Source organism: Typopeltis vanoorti, chromosome 22 (assembly GCF_054136105.1).
Source record: "Typopeltis vanoorti isolate ZY-2024b chromosome 22, IOZ_Tvanoo_1.0, whole genome shotgun sequence".
NCBI lineage: Eukaryota > Metazoa > Arthropoda > Arachnida > Uropygi > Thelyphonidae > Typopeltis > Typopeltis vanoorti.
This window is the reverse complement of record NC_143570.1, coordinates 56,794,822-56,809,676: the sequence shown is the minus strand read 5'-3', so window position 1 is coordinate 56,809,676 and position 14,855 is coordinate 56,794,822. Positions and strand designations below refer to the sequence as shown.

The 14,855-nt window shown below is 34.5% G+C and overlaps 1 protein-coding gene across 7 annotated transcripts in view; it reads left to right on the top strand.

The window, feature by feature from the left end:
* The window catches only part of LOC150094432 (protein alan shepard-like), a 725,446-nt gene that overhangs the window by 554,722 nt on the left and 155,869 nt on the right, over positions 1-14,855 (top strand). For all 7 annotated transcript variants that reach the window (XM_090411869.1, XM_090411870.1, XM_090411873.1 and 4 more), the window contains one exon: positions 11,528-11,666. In XM_090411869.1, the coding sequence (XP_090267995.1) occupies positions 11,528-11,666 (139 nt within the window). The remainder of the gene's footprint in view (positions 1-11,527; positions 11,667-14,855) is intronic.

Genomic DNA, 14,855 nt, shown 5'->3' with positions numbered 1-14,855 from the left:
TGTGTTGCTTAGTCCACTAAAGTTAAGATCTTCAGATGCTACATTTAGCATCATGTGATTGCTCTCCCACTTACTTAGCTGTAGGTTGCATGGACCCACACTCACCTGCAGCCCCCCCCCCTCCCAAACATTCTACTTTCCTTGACTATACTTCTGAACTCTCACTGAGTAACACTCTGAAGGCTCCTGACCCCAAATCCATTTAAATGATTTCGGGTCAGGAGTATTAAAAATATCTTTTTAATATTTACCTAAATGAAATTAAATCAGGATCCATTTAAATCCACTTATATAAATCCTTTCTTCTATCAAGCTTACTTTACATATCCACGAACTCCACACCATTTCTCCTGCACAAGTTGTGCCCTCATCTGTCCATCTTGCATTGTTTCTGTCATACTGTGACAACAGAGTCACAACTTTTACTTTCTCACTCTTTTTTTTTTAAAAAAATGCACTAGCAACTCTTTCATGTCTGCTATCTTACCACACTTGTCACCTGCTAAATCATTTGTACCAACGAAAATAAACATCTTTCACCTTCAATCTCTGCATCATCACTGGCATCTTTAATCTTAGCACCAGGAAAACATGATTTCATCACACTCTCCTCAGGCACTCCTCTTATCAATAAATCACCATTCAAAATCTAATTCTTATTGTCATACTTTTGCTCTTTCATACTCTGCATTCTAAAAGAAAGGGCTACCCCCTTTCTTTTACCTCTGTGTAATATCATCTTGCCTAAGCATTCCTCCAACCACTCAATCTTACATTTTGTTCTTTGGAGAATCTTATATAAGTGTATTATCTTTTCCATTACCATCCAGTTATTTTCATTTTCCACTGCATTATTCATACTCATATCACTTGCAACTCTAACTATACTAATTGCATTATTATGCATTTCGTCTATCAACTCACTCTTCCTATTACTTTCTTTACTCTTCTCTGATTTGTTAATGAAACAACAACAAACACATTGTCCTTCCATAAATTGTTCTGCAAAGGGCATACAATTTGCACACATTGTAGTGAACGTAATCATTGTTTTGCACATCGGCACCCTGACACCATATACAGCATAGAAAACAAAAATTAAACCTTTCTAAATTACAAAATTATGCATACTATTCTTATAGTCAAACAAGCAAGCACTCAAAAATAAGGAAGCTAACAATTCCTCTTGTTTAGTAAAACTTTTTTATTCACCATTTACATCTTGTTGTTTTGTTATGAAAGAGATTACTTTACAGCTTGCACTTTTTGCAACACCTTTTTTTTTAACAGTGCGCTGTGTAACATTTCCTCGATGAATCTGTCAACTCCTTGGAGTCGACAGACTCATCGGGGAAATGTTATAATAATAATATCTGAATGACCACTATGTTCAATAGAAAATTCAGTTCTGCAACAGTACATGAAACTTTACCGTTAATATTATGACCTGCAGTTAGGAAAGGTGATGAAAGTTTTTCCACTTGGTTAAGATGGCAAAAAATCCTTTATCCAAGTGTAAGCAAACAAAATTTGCATGTGAAGTAACTTCAATACTAGTCAACATGTGTATAGAGGCTAATGACCTTGCATCACTTGCCTTAGTTTTGTTATGCCATAATGCAAAGCACATATCTTTACGGGTGTGTATAATGCTATTGTTAAAGTTTGTGATTAATAAAGTTATTAAAAGAATTTATTTTTATCACAATTTAACAAGTAGGAACCTTTAACAAAAAGGAAAAATATACTTGCATCTAAGTGTGAAATACAACTGAGAATATTTGTTAACTCACATAAGAAAATTTGTTGTAATATGATGAAAATAAGATAATTTACTTACAGAATATTGGTCATAAGAATTTGCATGTAAAGGCTCGTTGTTAAACAATTGAAACAAGGGATAAGTTTATGTCAATTCTTAGAAAATTTTGGTAAATATGACTCATAGGGTTAGCAAGAAACAAGGTAAGGTCCAAGGTCAAAGTTCCGGATTTTGGACATCGCCACGAGTCAGTCGCGTACACATGGCCCGCGGGAATTACAGCAGAAAAACGCCACCCTAACTGATTACAGAAAGCGTATCCAGACATGGGGGGGGAGAATTAATTGCAGAAGGTGCCAGTAGGGTCATGGTATAAAAGGGTTAGGGAAACCCCCCCCCCCACGCTCTCTTGGTTCTCCAGTCTTCGTATGGGTTGTCATGTGGTTTTCCTGAATGACTGTCAGGAGTTTTCTCCTTCCGCCACGACAAGGTAAGCAGGATTTCGGCCCCAATTCCCTATTATAGAAAGGAGGGATGTTGTACAGCTGAGAAAAAAGGTAGCTACTGCATGTTATATCAACCGTGTTCTTTAAAAAAAAAAAAAAAAAAAAAAAAAAAAAAAAGGAAAAGGAAAATCTGTGGAGAAGTAGGTGCCCGTGTAGTGAATCTCACGACTACAGAATCGCAAATCCATTGTGTTTCCTTGGAAGAAGCTTGATGTGCTGAAGATGTGAAGGCCTACCTTGATCCAAGAAATCTTAGATATGGTCCACTACAGAAGAATTCGTCCTCAGAGTTTACAGACGAGTAAGAGCAGAGACTAGCATAGAAGATCCTTATCAAACGGTATCGTAAAATCTTGTATTATTTCAAATCTTAATATAACTGTGATTGTAGTTCTGTTAGCGATCAGTTGAAAGAGTTGAACTAGGACTTTAGTACATTTAAGAATAGAAAGAGAATAAGCTAGTCAGTGTTAATAGATAAATAATCATGTGTCTAGAAACTTATGCATGTCATCTATATTTTTTCTGAGAGCTGTTTGAAGAATTGAATGTGGTTACTATCGTAGTGATGGGACTGTTTAACCCATATTACTCTCATGAGTTAACGTGTGTAAACTAATTGTGTTTAATTAAGGTATTCTATGATAACATTGTGCTCAGACAGATGAAAAGTTTTAGTCAATTGTTAACATTTGAGAGGATATCCTTTTATCGTATGTGTGGAGTCCTTTGTGGTGGCATAATCGCCCTTCCCACATAGAATTTTATAACCTATCATTTGTGTATTGTTAGTATTGCTTTGTATTGCTTCAGCTTAGTATTGAATTAAGTTTTAACGAATTTTAATGCATTGTATTGCGCTTATGTGTATAATAAACTTTTGCTCATTGAAAACTCAGTTGTCTGAAATTGCCATTTAATGCACTGCTTGTAATAACGTATGAATCTAGCCATGGGGGAAGAAGAAGAAAAACTAAGTTGTGAGTTCAAGGTCACGACTGCATAATTGTTTCTTACCTAAGCTTCTTGTTTTGATTCTTTTCATAAACTAAATTTTCTAAATGGCGCAGCTAAAAAATATAAATGATTTAGGACTAAGGGGAGCAAGAGCTTAGATACCTTGTATTTGGGTGATATCACGTATAGTAACAAATTTGTTACAAACAAGAAAAAAAAATAACTTGTAAGAGTAATTAACAATTATGGGATGGTAAAAGGGGGACACAACACTATGCAGTATACACATGCATAGGTTAAAGGGTTCGTTAGCTTCTAAATACGAATGGCCAGTCGTGAAGTTACTTCACGCCCAAACTTTGTTTGCTTACACCACTTGGATAAAGGATTAAACCAAGAATATAATTTCTTGGCATCTGTAATTTACTGTTAGGAAAGGCAATTCCTGTTTTCATGCATCTGTGGAACTACGCTTGGGCATTTCATGACCTATTTTGTAATTATAAATCAAATTTATAATTACAAACCTGTTACAGCACATTAATAGTTTGAAAAAATACCAAAGAAAATATTAGAATTCGTTCATATATGCATATCACGTTGCCCATGCTGCATACAAAAGTTGACTCTTGTGTGCATTAATGCCACCTGTAGTAACTATGTGAAAGTTATCTGAATCACATTCCAGTGGATTGTGGTGCCATCTATTTGAAATAGGGTAAACCTTTTAGTTTAATGGGGAGGAGAAAAAGCAGAAAAATAAGAAAGAAAAATGGGACCCTGTTTTAAAAAAAAGTTTGGCATCATGTTCGCATTTTCTCATGACAGTGGCTGAAAAAGGGGAAAATGCCATTTAAAAAAAAAAAGGGGAAGAAATGATTACTGTACCCTAGGACATCTACCATAACTGAAGACACTGCTTGTATTACGTTGGAAAAAATGGAAAAATATCATTTTGCGAGTTATTCTTGCAGTGAAAAGCACCATCTGCGTGGTTTCAGATGTGGCATCAGTACCATTTCCTGATATGTACTGAAAAGGGCACTATTATAATAGCGTTACGTATTTGCTTCCTATGAAAAATATCCTTCCTAATTAATCTTGTTTGTCAGGTCTCTCATATCATGTTACTTTTTTTTTTTTTTTGAGGTACTACCAACTACATGAATCTACTTACATCTCGACTTTTTCCTGCATCTTTCTTCCTGTTTTACTAACCTTTTTGTCAGGTACGATTTCACCCAAACATATTCCATATTTGGATTTCATACACATTGAAAGGAGCACCAGTCATCTGTCTAGTATTGAAGCTAATAGACTACATTTTGAAATAGTCAAAGTGATATATGATGCCCAACCAGCAGAATTAACACGTTCATTGCCAATCATGCGATATCGCGGGATGCGAGTTCTCACCAAACGGCCGATCACCCGTCATCGCGTGGACGTCGCTATCCAGTAAAAAAAAATTTGGCCACCACACTAAATTCCAATTTTCAGCTTGGCAATGAACGTGTTAAAAGCCCTGAATTCTCTAAAACGTAATAAGAATATAGTTATCACCAAAGCTGACAAAGGCAATACCACCGTAGTCTTAAATGCTAAATTTTACGATCGCAAATTAATCTACTGCTTCGTGATCGCAATACTTAATCTCAGCTTAATAATGATCCTACCAAAAGTCAGCTCAAAAAACTTAAGTTACTGGATGAAACAACATCTATAGATCAAGAAACCATTAAAAGACTCAAAATTACATAAAAGTAACTGTCCACGCAGACCTATTGGGGATTCTATAGGCAGTCCCACGTATAAAATATCAAAATTCCTGTCTAAACTTCTCTGTCTCCTCACTCCACCTCTTCAATAAAAAATTCCATAGAATTTCATACAAGGGTAAAATACAGACATGTTAGTAAGCTTTGACATTGTCTACCTCTTCGCTAATATCCCTCACAAAGAAACAATAGAATTGTTGACCCAAAAATTTCCGTCTAACATAGTGGAATTATTGAAATTTGCGTTCACATCAGGTTGCTTCACATGGAAAGATAAAATATATGAATAACAGGAATGAACAGCAGTGGGCTCATCCTTATCATCTAACTTAGCCAACTTTTTTCTTGAACACATAGAAGATAGAATTTTTGCTCTTGACCCAAAACCAACAATGTGGCTACACTACGTTGATGATGTCCTTGCAGGTTGGAGTTGCACAGAACTTGAACTCGACTCATTTCTACAAAAAATCAACACCCTCCATCCTTGGATCAAATTCAGTTCACACTCAAAAAGGAATCATCAAAATGTATTGTCTTTTTTGATGTACACATCCAGTACAAACAAGATGGATCCATTTCCACTTCTGTCTACAGAAAACCAACTTTTTCAGGTCATTATATCCATAATACATCAGCTCACCATCCATCTCAAAAATATGGCATCATAAAATCTTTAGTATCCAGAGCACAGAAGATTTCTTCTGAAGATTGCCCAAAACAAGAATTGGAAATTATCAAAGAAACAGCCTTACTACTTCTTCTTCTTCTTCTGCAGCTTCTCCCACTTAAGTGGGGTCACTGTTGATGACGAGTCTCCTCCACATCCTCCTGTCTTGGGCTGTCACCACATCCAAGTTCTTTATCCTCAAGTCCTCTTCTACCAGCTCTCTCCATCTCTTCTTTGACCGCCCACGCTTCCTCCTTCCTTGCACATCCATCTGCATGACCCTTCTTCCCACATCTTTGTCCTCCCTTCTCATCACATGACCAAACCATCTCAACCTTGCTTCCTGTATCTTCGCTCCTAAGTTCATAACTTTCACTGTTCCCCCTCACATAGTCATTTCTCAGACGATCCTTTTTGGTCCCACCGCACATCCACCTAAAGCATTCTCATCTCTGCTACTTCCATCCTGCTGATGTTATTTATCCTCAGGGCAAAGAAACAGCCTTACAAAATGGATATAATCCAACAACCCTAAAATTAACCACTCTCCTAATCAACCCAGACAAGAAAAAGCTCACAGGACTCCTATACCATATGTTAAACTCATCGATGAAAGTGTGGCAAAAATTATGAAAAAATATCAACTCATTTCTCCCTACAAACCCACCAACCAAATTCACAACTTGCTACCTTCTCCAAAAGAAAACTCTCACGATGATGCTACTTGGTATATAACAAGTACCATGTTCATCCAACTTCTCTTATTATGGACAAACAGGAAGATCTATAAATAAATATATCTGTGAACATCAAGACCACATTTGCCTTATCAAACCTCACAAATCTGGCCTTGCACAACATGGAATCAAAAATGCTAACCACAGGATCCAATGGCAAAATGCCAAGCTACTACATAGATCCACATATACACATGAATGTTTATATAAAGAAACTCATCATGCTTATCAAGGATTTAGGCCTAGAGTGGCTTGTTCTGGCCTTAGAAGTCATCGTTGAATCTTTTAATAGGACTTCCTGGTTTCCTAATGGCTTGTACTTTAAGGCTTGTTTTGGTAATCTTTCTGTTTTCATTCTTTGAACATGTTCCATCCATTTATGTTTATATTTTTTAATTTTTTCTATTACTGATTCTTGGTTTAATTCTTTCATAATTTCTTCGTTTCTTTTTTGATCAAATAGAGTATGCTTTGCAGTTTTTCTCATAAACTTCATTTCTGCTGTTATTAATCTTTGTTTGTCTTTTTGTTTTGTTGTCCATTTTTCACTTCCATACAATGAGACTGGTAGGGCTAATGTATTGTATACGTTTAGTCTGGTTTGTTTTTGAACTAGGTTTGGTTTAAATATAGAGTTAATTACACCTGTTATTTTTATATTTTGCAATTTTGGCATTTATATCTTTTTCATATGTGATCATACATCCTAGGTAGTTAAATGAATTTACCTGTTCTAAGATCTTATTATCTATTACTATCTTAGTTCTTGCTAAATCTTGTCCTTTAAAGGCCACAGTTTTTGATTTTTGTGTTATTATCATACCATAATCTTTGGCTATCTCATTTAAATCTAAAATAGCTTTCTGTAAGTTATCTTCAGAATTTGTAATTATTATTTGGTCATCAGCAAAAAGATGAGTGTTTAAGTTCACAGTAGGAGAAAGTTTAATACCTTGATGGGAAATTTTATTCCATTTTATTATTATTTCATTTAGGTAAATATTAAAAAGAGTTGCTGAGAGTGGACATCCCTGTCGCACTCTTTGGTTTATCTCTCTTGTATATGATAGTTCATGATTTAATCTTATTTGCTGATTCCTGGTTTAATTCTTTCATAATTTCTTCATTTTTTTTGTGATCAAACAGAGTTAGGTTAGGTTATATAAAGAAAGTGCTGAAGCCTTACCTCATAGTCCTAATCAAAATGACTGTTTCACTATTCCAGCAATTTGGGAAATTGTTATCCTCAATTGTATTCAATAATTTATCTGCTGTATTTTAATTTCAGCCCAGAAGTTTTTAATCCATGTACACGCGACTGTATTTGTAGAGGGATTCCAATTTAAGCATGTTCACTACTGTGTTTTGAATTAAATTCCTGTTGTTGTTCATTAGTTGTACTGATGATGTCTTATGTTAGATAAGACAAAATATTTACATAATAATATAAGTAAACTGGATATTAGATCCAGCATTATTTCAAAGCCGAATGTAGAAACTGTGAAGGTTTCATAAAAATAAGTTGACCAGAGAGCTTACAAGAATACACTCACCGGCATTCCTGAGTTTCCTTAGTGCAGATCACTTAGAAAACATAGGCGCCACCCAATCATCTATATATTTGCTTAATATAAATAAATTTACTGTGGCATGCGTCTTATTCTATAGTTATGGTAACCTTTCCTCTCTAATGTAAAGTTTATTTTAGTATCTACATTTTTAATTTGATTTTGCTTTTGATGCTATCTGTTCACTATCCTATTTTTTTTTTTTTTTTTGAGTACTTACATATCTGCGATTGCCAGTCATTAACTTTTATTTCTTACCTAGCTCTCCCATAAGTTTATAGGTTTGAACACTCTCTTTTATTCTGTTAATATATATTCCATGGGCTATTGGCCATACCTCCATTGCTTTGTTCTGTTCTTTTATTTTATTTCAGTTATCTCATTTATCATCTAAATAGTATACCTAAATAGTTGAAATACAGCTCTGTTTTCATGTTCCTGCTATTTTCATAGTTTGCTTTTTGTTACTGATTTTCATACCTAATTCATTATATATATATATGGAAGATAGCTGTTTCTCCTGTGTCTTGCACATAATTATCATTTAACTGTTGTTTTCTTCAGTTTTAACTGCTCACTAAAGAATATGATATATAATATACTGCTTTGTATAGTGTCCAGTTTACTTCATAGCATTTTGAATCTTTCTCTTCCTCTTGATTTACAAAACTAAGACAGATCCTTCTTGTGATTTCTCAAGTGTTTGTCTTAAAGTTAAAATCTGATACTGACAAATCCTTTTTTGTGCTGAACCTAGCTTATTCTTCAAGTCTTCCTTTCTTAATTTTTCTTCTTAGCTTCTTAAAATATGTTTAAATAAATCTTCCTGAAAGATTGGTAAGGAATTGATTACTCAGTATGTATGTAACTGGTAATTAATTTACGGAATTAACAACGCATATAAAGTAAATTAATTAAAGATAACTTTAATGAATCACTTCTATATTTCGACAATGTCACATTGTCATCTTCAGGAACATAAAGATATGGTATGTGCACTATAGGAACTAACAAAGCAAATGAGGAAGAAATTAAGACACTAATTTTGTTCCTAAAGTCCTAATGGTGCCCTCTTGCAGGCTAATTTGGTAGTCTTGGCCGTTGGGCTGAAGTTCTCATAATGAAAGTCTCCCAAATTTGGGGCAGTTTCATGCACCCAAATTTGTTGAGGTTAGGAACGTTTTTCAGAGCTGCTGAAGATTCTTTGAATAATCTTTCGTATTTAAACTTGCTGCGATGGATTATTTTTGTCTTCTTCCAACGAATTTTATGGTGGGTATCTAAGGCATGGTCTGCCAGCCCAGAGCGGCTGTACTGGTGAAACCGGATGTAGTCTTGGTGTTCTGAAATCCTGATATTTGTTGTTCTGCCTGTTTGGCCAAAGTAGGACAATTTGCAGCTGCAAGGGACCTGGTATACACCAGGTAGGTCTAGGGGAAGTGGTTGGTCTTTGGTAGAGCGGATAAGGGATGCCAACTTTTTATATGGTCTGTAACAGGAAGTAAGGTCATATTTCTTGAGGATATTAGTTATTTTTTCATAGGTGTCCTGGATGTAGGGGATAGTGATAGACTTGGTGTAGTCTATCAATTCCGTAAATTAATTACCAGTTATGTCTAACCAACGTATAAGTCTTACCACTAGAACAGTATGTATGTATTTCTTATTCTGTAACTTGCTCAGATGACAGTCAGGGAAAAGGTGTAGCTATAGTGTTGAACACAAAATACGAGGTTAGAACATAAATATCAAAAAGGTGCAAGATATTCTGGAGGCTGTTGAAAAAGCTCAGAAATGGAGGAAAGAGTGCTGTAAAAGGAATTAGAAATGAGAAAGGTGATATGAAACTGGAGAAAAACATATCCTTAATGTATGGAGTAATTACTTCGAAAAAATTGCTAAATGAAACTGGCAGTGTTGACAGCACAGTGATACATATCCATACTTGAAATAGAAAAAGCCATCAAAAGTTTGAAATGTGGACATGCAGCTGGAGTAGATGATATTTGACCAGAAATGCTCTTACAGTGGCTGCACTGCATAGTTCAGAAGGCCTGGACAGAGGGACGAATTCCAGATGATTGGAGTAGAGCTCTCATGGTACTCATATATAAAAAGGGAAATAAAAAACTTTAGAATTACAGAGCTATTTCCCTGCTGAGTGTTCTTGGTAAGATTTATTCAAGTATACTTGAGAAACGGTTGAGAAGGATTGGAAGGGAAGCTTGGTGAAGAACAAGCTGGATTTGGGCCAATGTCAGAATCGGATTTTCACTTTACGACAAATAGTTGAGAAATCATGGGTGTGTATCAAACAGGGGCAGCTTATGCATAGGCACTGCGGATCTGCAGCACCCCCAATTTTTCTCAATATATAAATATATTTATATTTGCTTGTAATATTTAATTTTCATCATCATCATCATGCGTATCAAGGATTTAGACCTAGCCTTAGGACATTACAATTAAAGGATTTAATTGGAATGTCCAAAAATTATAAATCCATTCCTTTAATTACAATTAAAGGAATGGATTTTATTTTTAAGTAATTTGAATTATACTAAACTGTATCATTTTATTAATAATAAACAATATTTTTTCATGAACCAAAGCAAGAATATATTTTATTTTTAAGTAATTTTGAATTATACCAAACTGTGTAATTTCATCGATAATAAACCATATTTTTTTTTTAATTTTTACCATAATTTTGATATTTTATCCAACCACATATACACTGTAATTGCAGTGTGTATGTATGTATATATGTGTGTATGTACAGTGATGACAGCACAGTGGTAAGACCCAGAGGAAGTCCAAGATATAGGTGGATTGATACAGTAAAAAAGTGCGTTAGAAGATAGAAATATAAGATCCGACAATGTTGAAGCCTTGACAGGTAACACTGATTTGGAGGAAAATTGTAGATAGGAAGTTAATAATGGTGTAAATTTTTCATGCAGTACTATCATAACCTGTATACCTTTTGATGGTACATATCAGGAATTTGATGATGATGGACTTGCTCAGAGAGGAAATTCCTCTATATTTTTTTATTTCTGTATATGGGGACAGTGACCATTCCTTCAGTCATCTGGAATTTATCTTAAACAGGCCACCTGATTAATGCTGTGTAGTGAAGTTTTATACCTCTATATTTGGATATTCTTAGTCAGTATCATCTACTTGATATTGTACATTTCAGGTTTTTGGTGGCTTTTTCTACCTCTAGTATTGATATATATATATATATATATATATATATAGAAGAAAATGAATGAATGGTGAAATAGCCAAGCAGTGGGTGGAAAAAGTTGGAGTAGATACAGTTGATAGTGATTAATACATGAGGAACATAAGTTGCAGGCTTGAATATTGACAAGTGTAGTAAAGAATGTAGAAAGTATTATGAGAGGCGATGATTATTTCTGTAGTTCATCATAAAACTACCCAAGTATTTATTTGAATAGTTTAAAAGACTAGTTAATAACATACATTATTATAATTAAATATTTTTGGTGGTTTAATAAAAAGTATTTGTTCTGATAGTGTTGCAGCTCAGTTAATGACTCCAGTTGCTGGCTATCAAAGGCCATATTCCAGTCCGCTTTCTACTTTTCCACTACAGGCAGCAGGCACAGCTTGGATGCATCCTCCCCAATACATTGTGCAGCCACATGTGACACAGGTCAGTAACTGTTATGCTAAAAAAAGAAAGTTTCATTAAAATTAAATAAAATAAAACTATGAAATGTGAACACTATAGTAGTACCATCTATAGCTAAAATTATCGTTGATTTCTATATTCCTCAGTTTTTTAGGAGAGGGAATATCTCTAGAATACATGCTTAATTATGCATTAAGCATGGGGTAGCAGAGAGAATTCTTTAGTCTATTGCCTGCTTTGAAAAGTGGAAAAATGTATTAATTATAATGAAGAGCCAAAAGCTTCAAATATGTTATTCTGGGAAAATGTGTTATTCTTATCCCAGTCTACTCTCACTAGACTGGGGTAAGAGTAACACGTTTTTCACTTGTTGGCAAGCCACTGAGAAATCCTATAAAAATCCTTTATAAGTCTCAGGAATTCCGCATTTCTATTCTCAAAATTAACATTGAAGAATTTAAAAGACAAATTAGTGAATCCTAGGTAATTTCTGGTAGCATTGTCATTTGTATATAACATGTACATAATGTTTTCAGACTTATACTCATTCATTGACAAATATCTACAACTATCTGTAGTATTGCAGCCCATTCCATTCATTCATTATCACCCCCTCCGCCTCAAAAAAAAAAAAAAGTTTGGGGGTATTCCTTGCACACTTGCTAACCACTCTTATACAACATTTCCAAGACCTGAGGAAGTATGTGAGAGTAATCAAATTCCCAATATATACATTTGAGAGGAGGGATTGTAGAATATTACAATGATAATACATGAAAAGTTCATATTACTTCAAATTATAAATTAAAGATACCAAGAAATTATATACTTGGTTTAATCCTTTATCCAAATGTAAGCAAACAAAGTTTATGCCCAAAGTATTTTCAGGACTGGGGCAACTCGTGGTAAAGGTGGTATGACTTCACGTCACTTGCATTAGTATCCCATAATGCAAAGCACATCTCCTTGCAGACATGTATAATGCTATGCATCAAGGGAACAGTCACTACCCAGACCAGTTTAGACTTTTATTGAGGTCTCACCAGTGGGACCCAGACCCAGAGGTGATACCAAGGTTGAAGTAATGCAGAAGTGATATTTTTATATACAGGTTGACTTACTTCAACCTTGATATCACCTCTGGGTCTGGCTCCCACTGGTGAGACCTCAATAAAAGTCGAAACTGGTCTGGGTAGTGACCCTTCCCTTGATGCATTGCATTATACATGTCTGCAAGGATATGTGCTTTGCATTATGGGATACTAAGGCAAGTCTTTACCACGAGTCGCCCCATTCCTGAAAATACTTCAGGCGCAAACTTTGTTTGCTTACACTTGGATAAAGGATTAAACCAAGTATATAATTTCTTGGTATCTTTAATTTATAGTATAACCAAATGGAAAGACTTTAAACAATTTACATTACTTCCTTTGGCCTCTTTGTCTTAAAGTGAAATTCTAATCTATTTGAACTGAATCCTTAACTTTTTCTGAAGCATACTTGCATAAATCTTATCGGGAACACTAAATAGAGAAATTCCTCTGTAATTCTCACATTCAGTTTTATTTCCTTTTTTTTTTATAAATGGGTACTATGAGAGCTCTGCTCCAGTCCTTCGGAATTTGACCCTTTGACCAGGCTTTCTAAATTATGTAATAGCCACTGTAAAACTTTTATACTTCCATATTTGAGCATTTCTGGCCGAATTTCATCTACTCAAGTTTTTGATGATGTTTTTCTATTTTATGTATGGATATATTCCTGTTGGGAGTTTTCTATCATCATGCTCACACTGCTTACTTGTTTCATTTAGCAGTCTTTCAAACTAATTACTTTATCTTTAGTTTTTGTGCACCTTTATCATCTCTGATTCTCTTTACAGTACTTTTTCCTCCATTTCTAAGCTTTTTCAATAGCCTCCAGAATATTTTGCCACCTTCTTGATGTTTATTTTCTATGTTCTTACCAAAGTCTTTCCATGACTTTTGTTTAGCTAGTTTTACACAGTGCTTTGCTTTCTTACATTTTTCTGTATTCTGTAAGAGCACAAGCCAACTTACTTGCCAAGAACTTTTGATATGCTTTCTTCTTCTTTTCCTTCACTGCCTGAGTCCACCATGGAGTTCTAATAATGATGCATGGAAGTATCATTATCTCTGCAGATTTTTTTTGTTTTTGTTTTTTTGTCTAATTTTCAGAAAACATTTCTTACTTTTCTGTTAAGATAGCTAACAAGAACAACCTTTTCCTTTTTCTTTATGTCAACTACCTTCTCTAATGCCTTAAAAAAAATTCTGAAATTTCTGATTTAATAGAACCTTCTGTGGACAGGCACAAATAAGTCTAATTGTCTAGTGCCCCATTCTGCCATTTGTCCACATCATTCTTCTTGATACTGCCTTCCATTTAATATTATCCTTGTATTGGTGTTGAATACCATTCAAAAATATGTGTTTGCCCAAGACCCCCATTTTTATAATGATATGTCTCATTAAGTCAAAAGAAATTTCCATAGACTGATCAGTGGTGCTGCATCTGTTGTTTTTAAAGTTAAAAAAATTTTGTAATTAGTGATGAGAGCTTATAAGCTCTCATCACTACTTGTCTTAGTATCTCTCTCCCATAATGCAAAGCGCATCTCTTTGTAGACATGTATAATGCTATGCACTAAGGGCTCTGACACATTAAGTAATAACATTTTTTAACTCAAATTTTTCCCTTTCAGGATAATTTCCCTATGCCAGACTTTTGTAAGTCAGAGTCTGCCTGTAATAAAGTAATAAATGTTCTAGAAATAAGGAAGTTTAATAAACATTTTCCAAATGCATCATAAATCTTAATGAGAAATATAAGCTTGAATCAGATGACATGAATTATCAATGTATGGTGTAATACTAGTTAATTTTAAAGTAGGTGTTAAGTTCAACCTTTTTCAATTCCATGTTTAAAATTACATATCTGCTGCTGTTATTCATGTCAAAGTTTCTGGAACATAAAACAATGTAGAAACCGGAATGTAAACAAATACTTGTCTAGCTTAAATTATTTATGGCTGACATTTCACTAGCTTAAGCTAGCATTATCAGAGGCAATTTAACACTACACAATCATTGAAGACAAACTAAGATTATCTGGATAACAAGGACAGTCACATACGTGGAGGGTGACAGTATCACTGTTTGTGGTAATTCCTGTTGTTAATGCTGATGA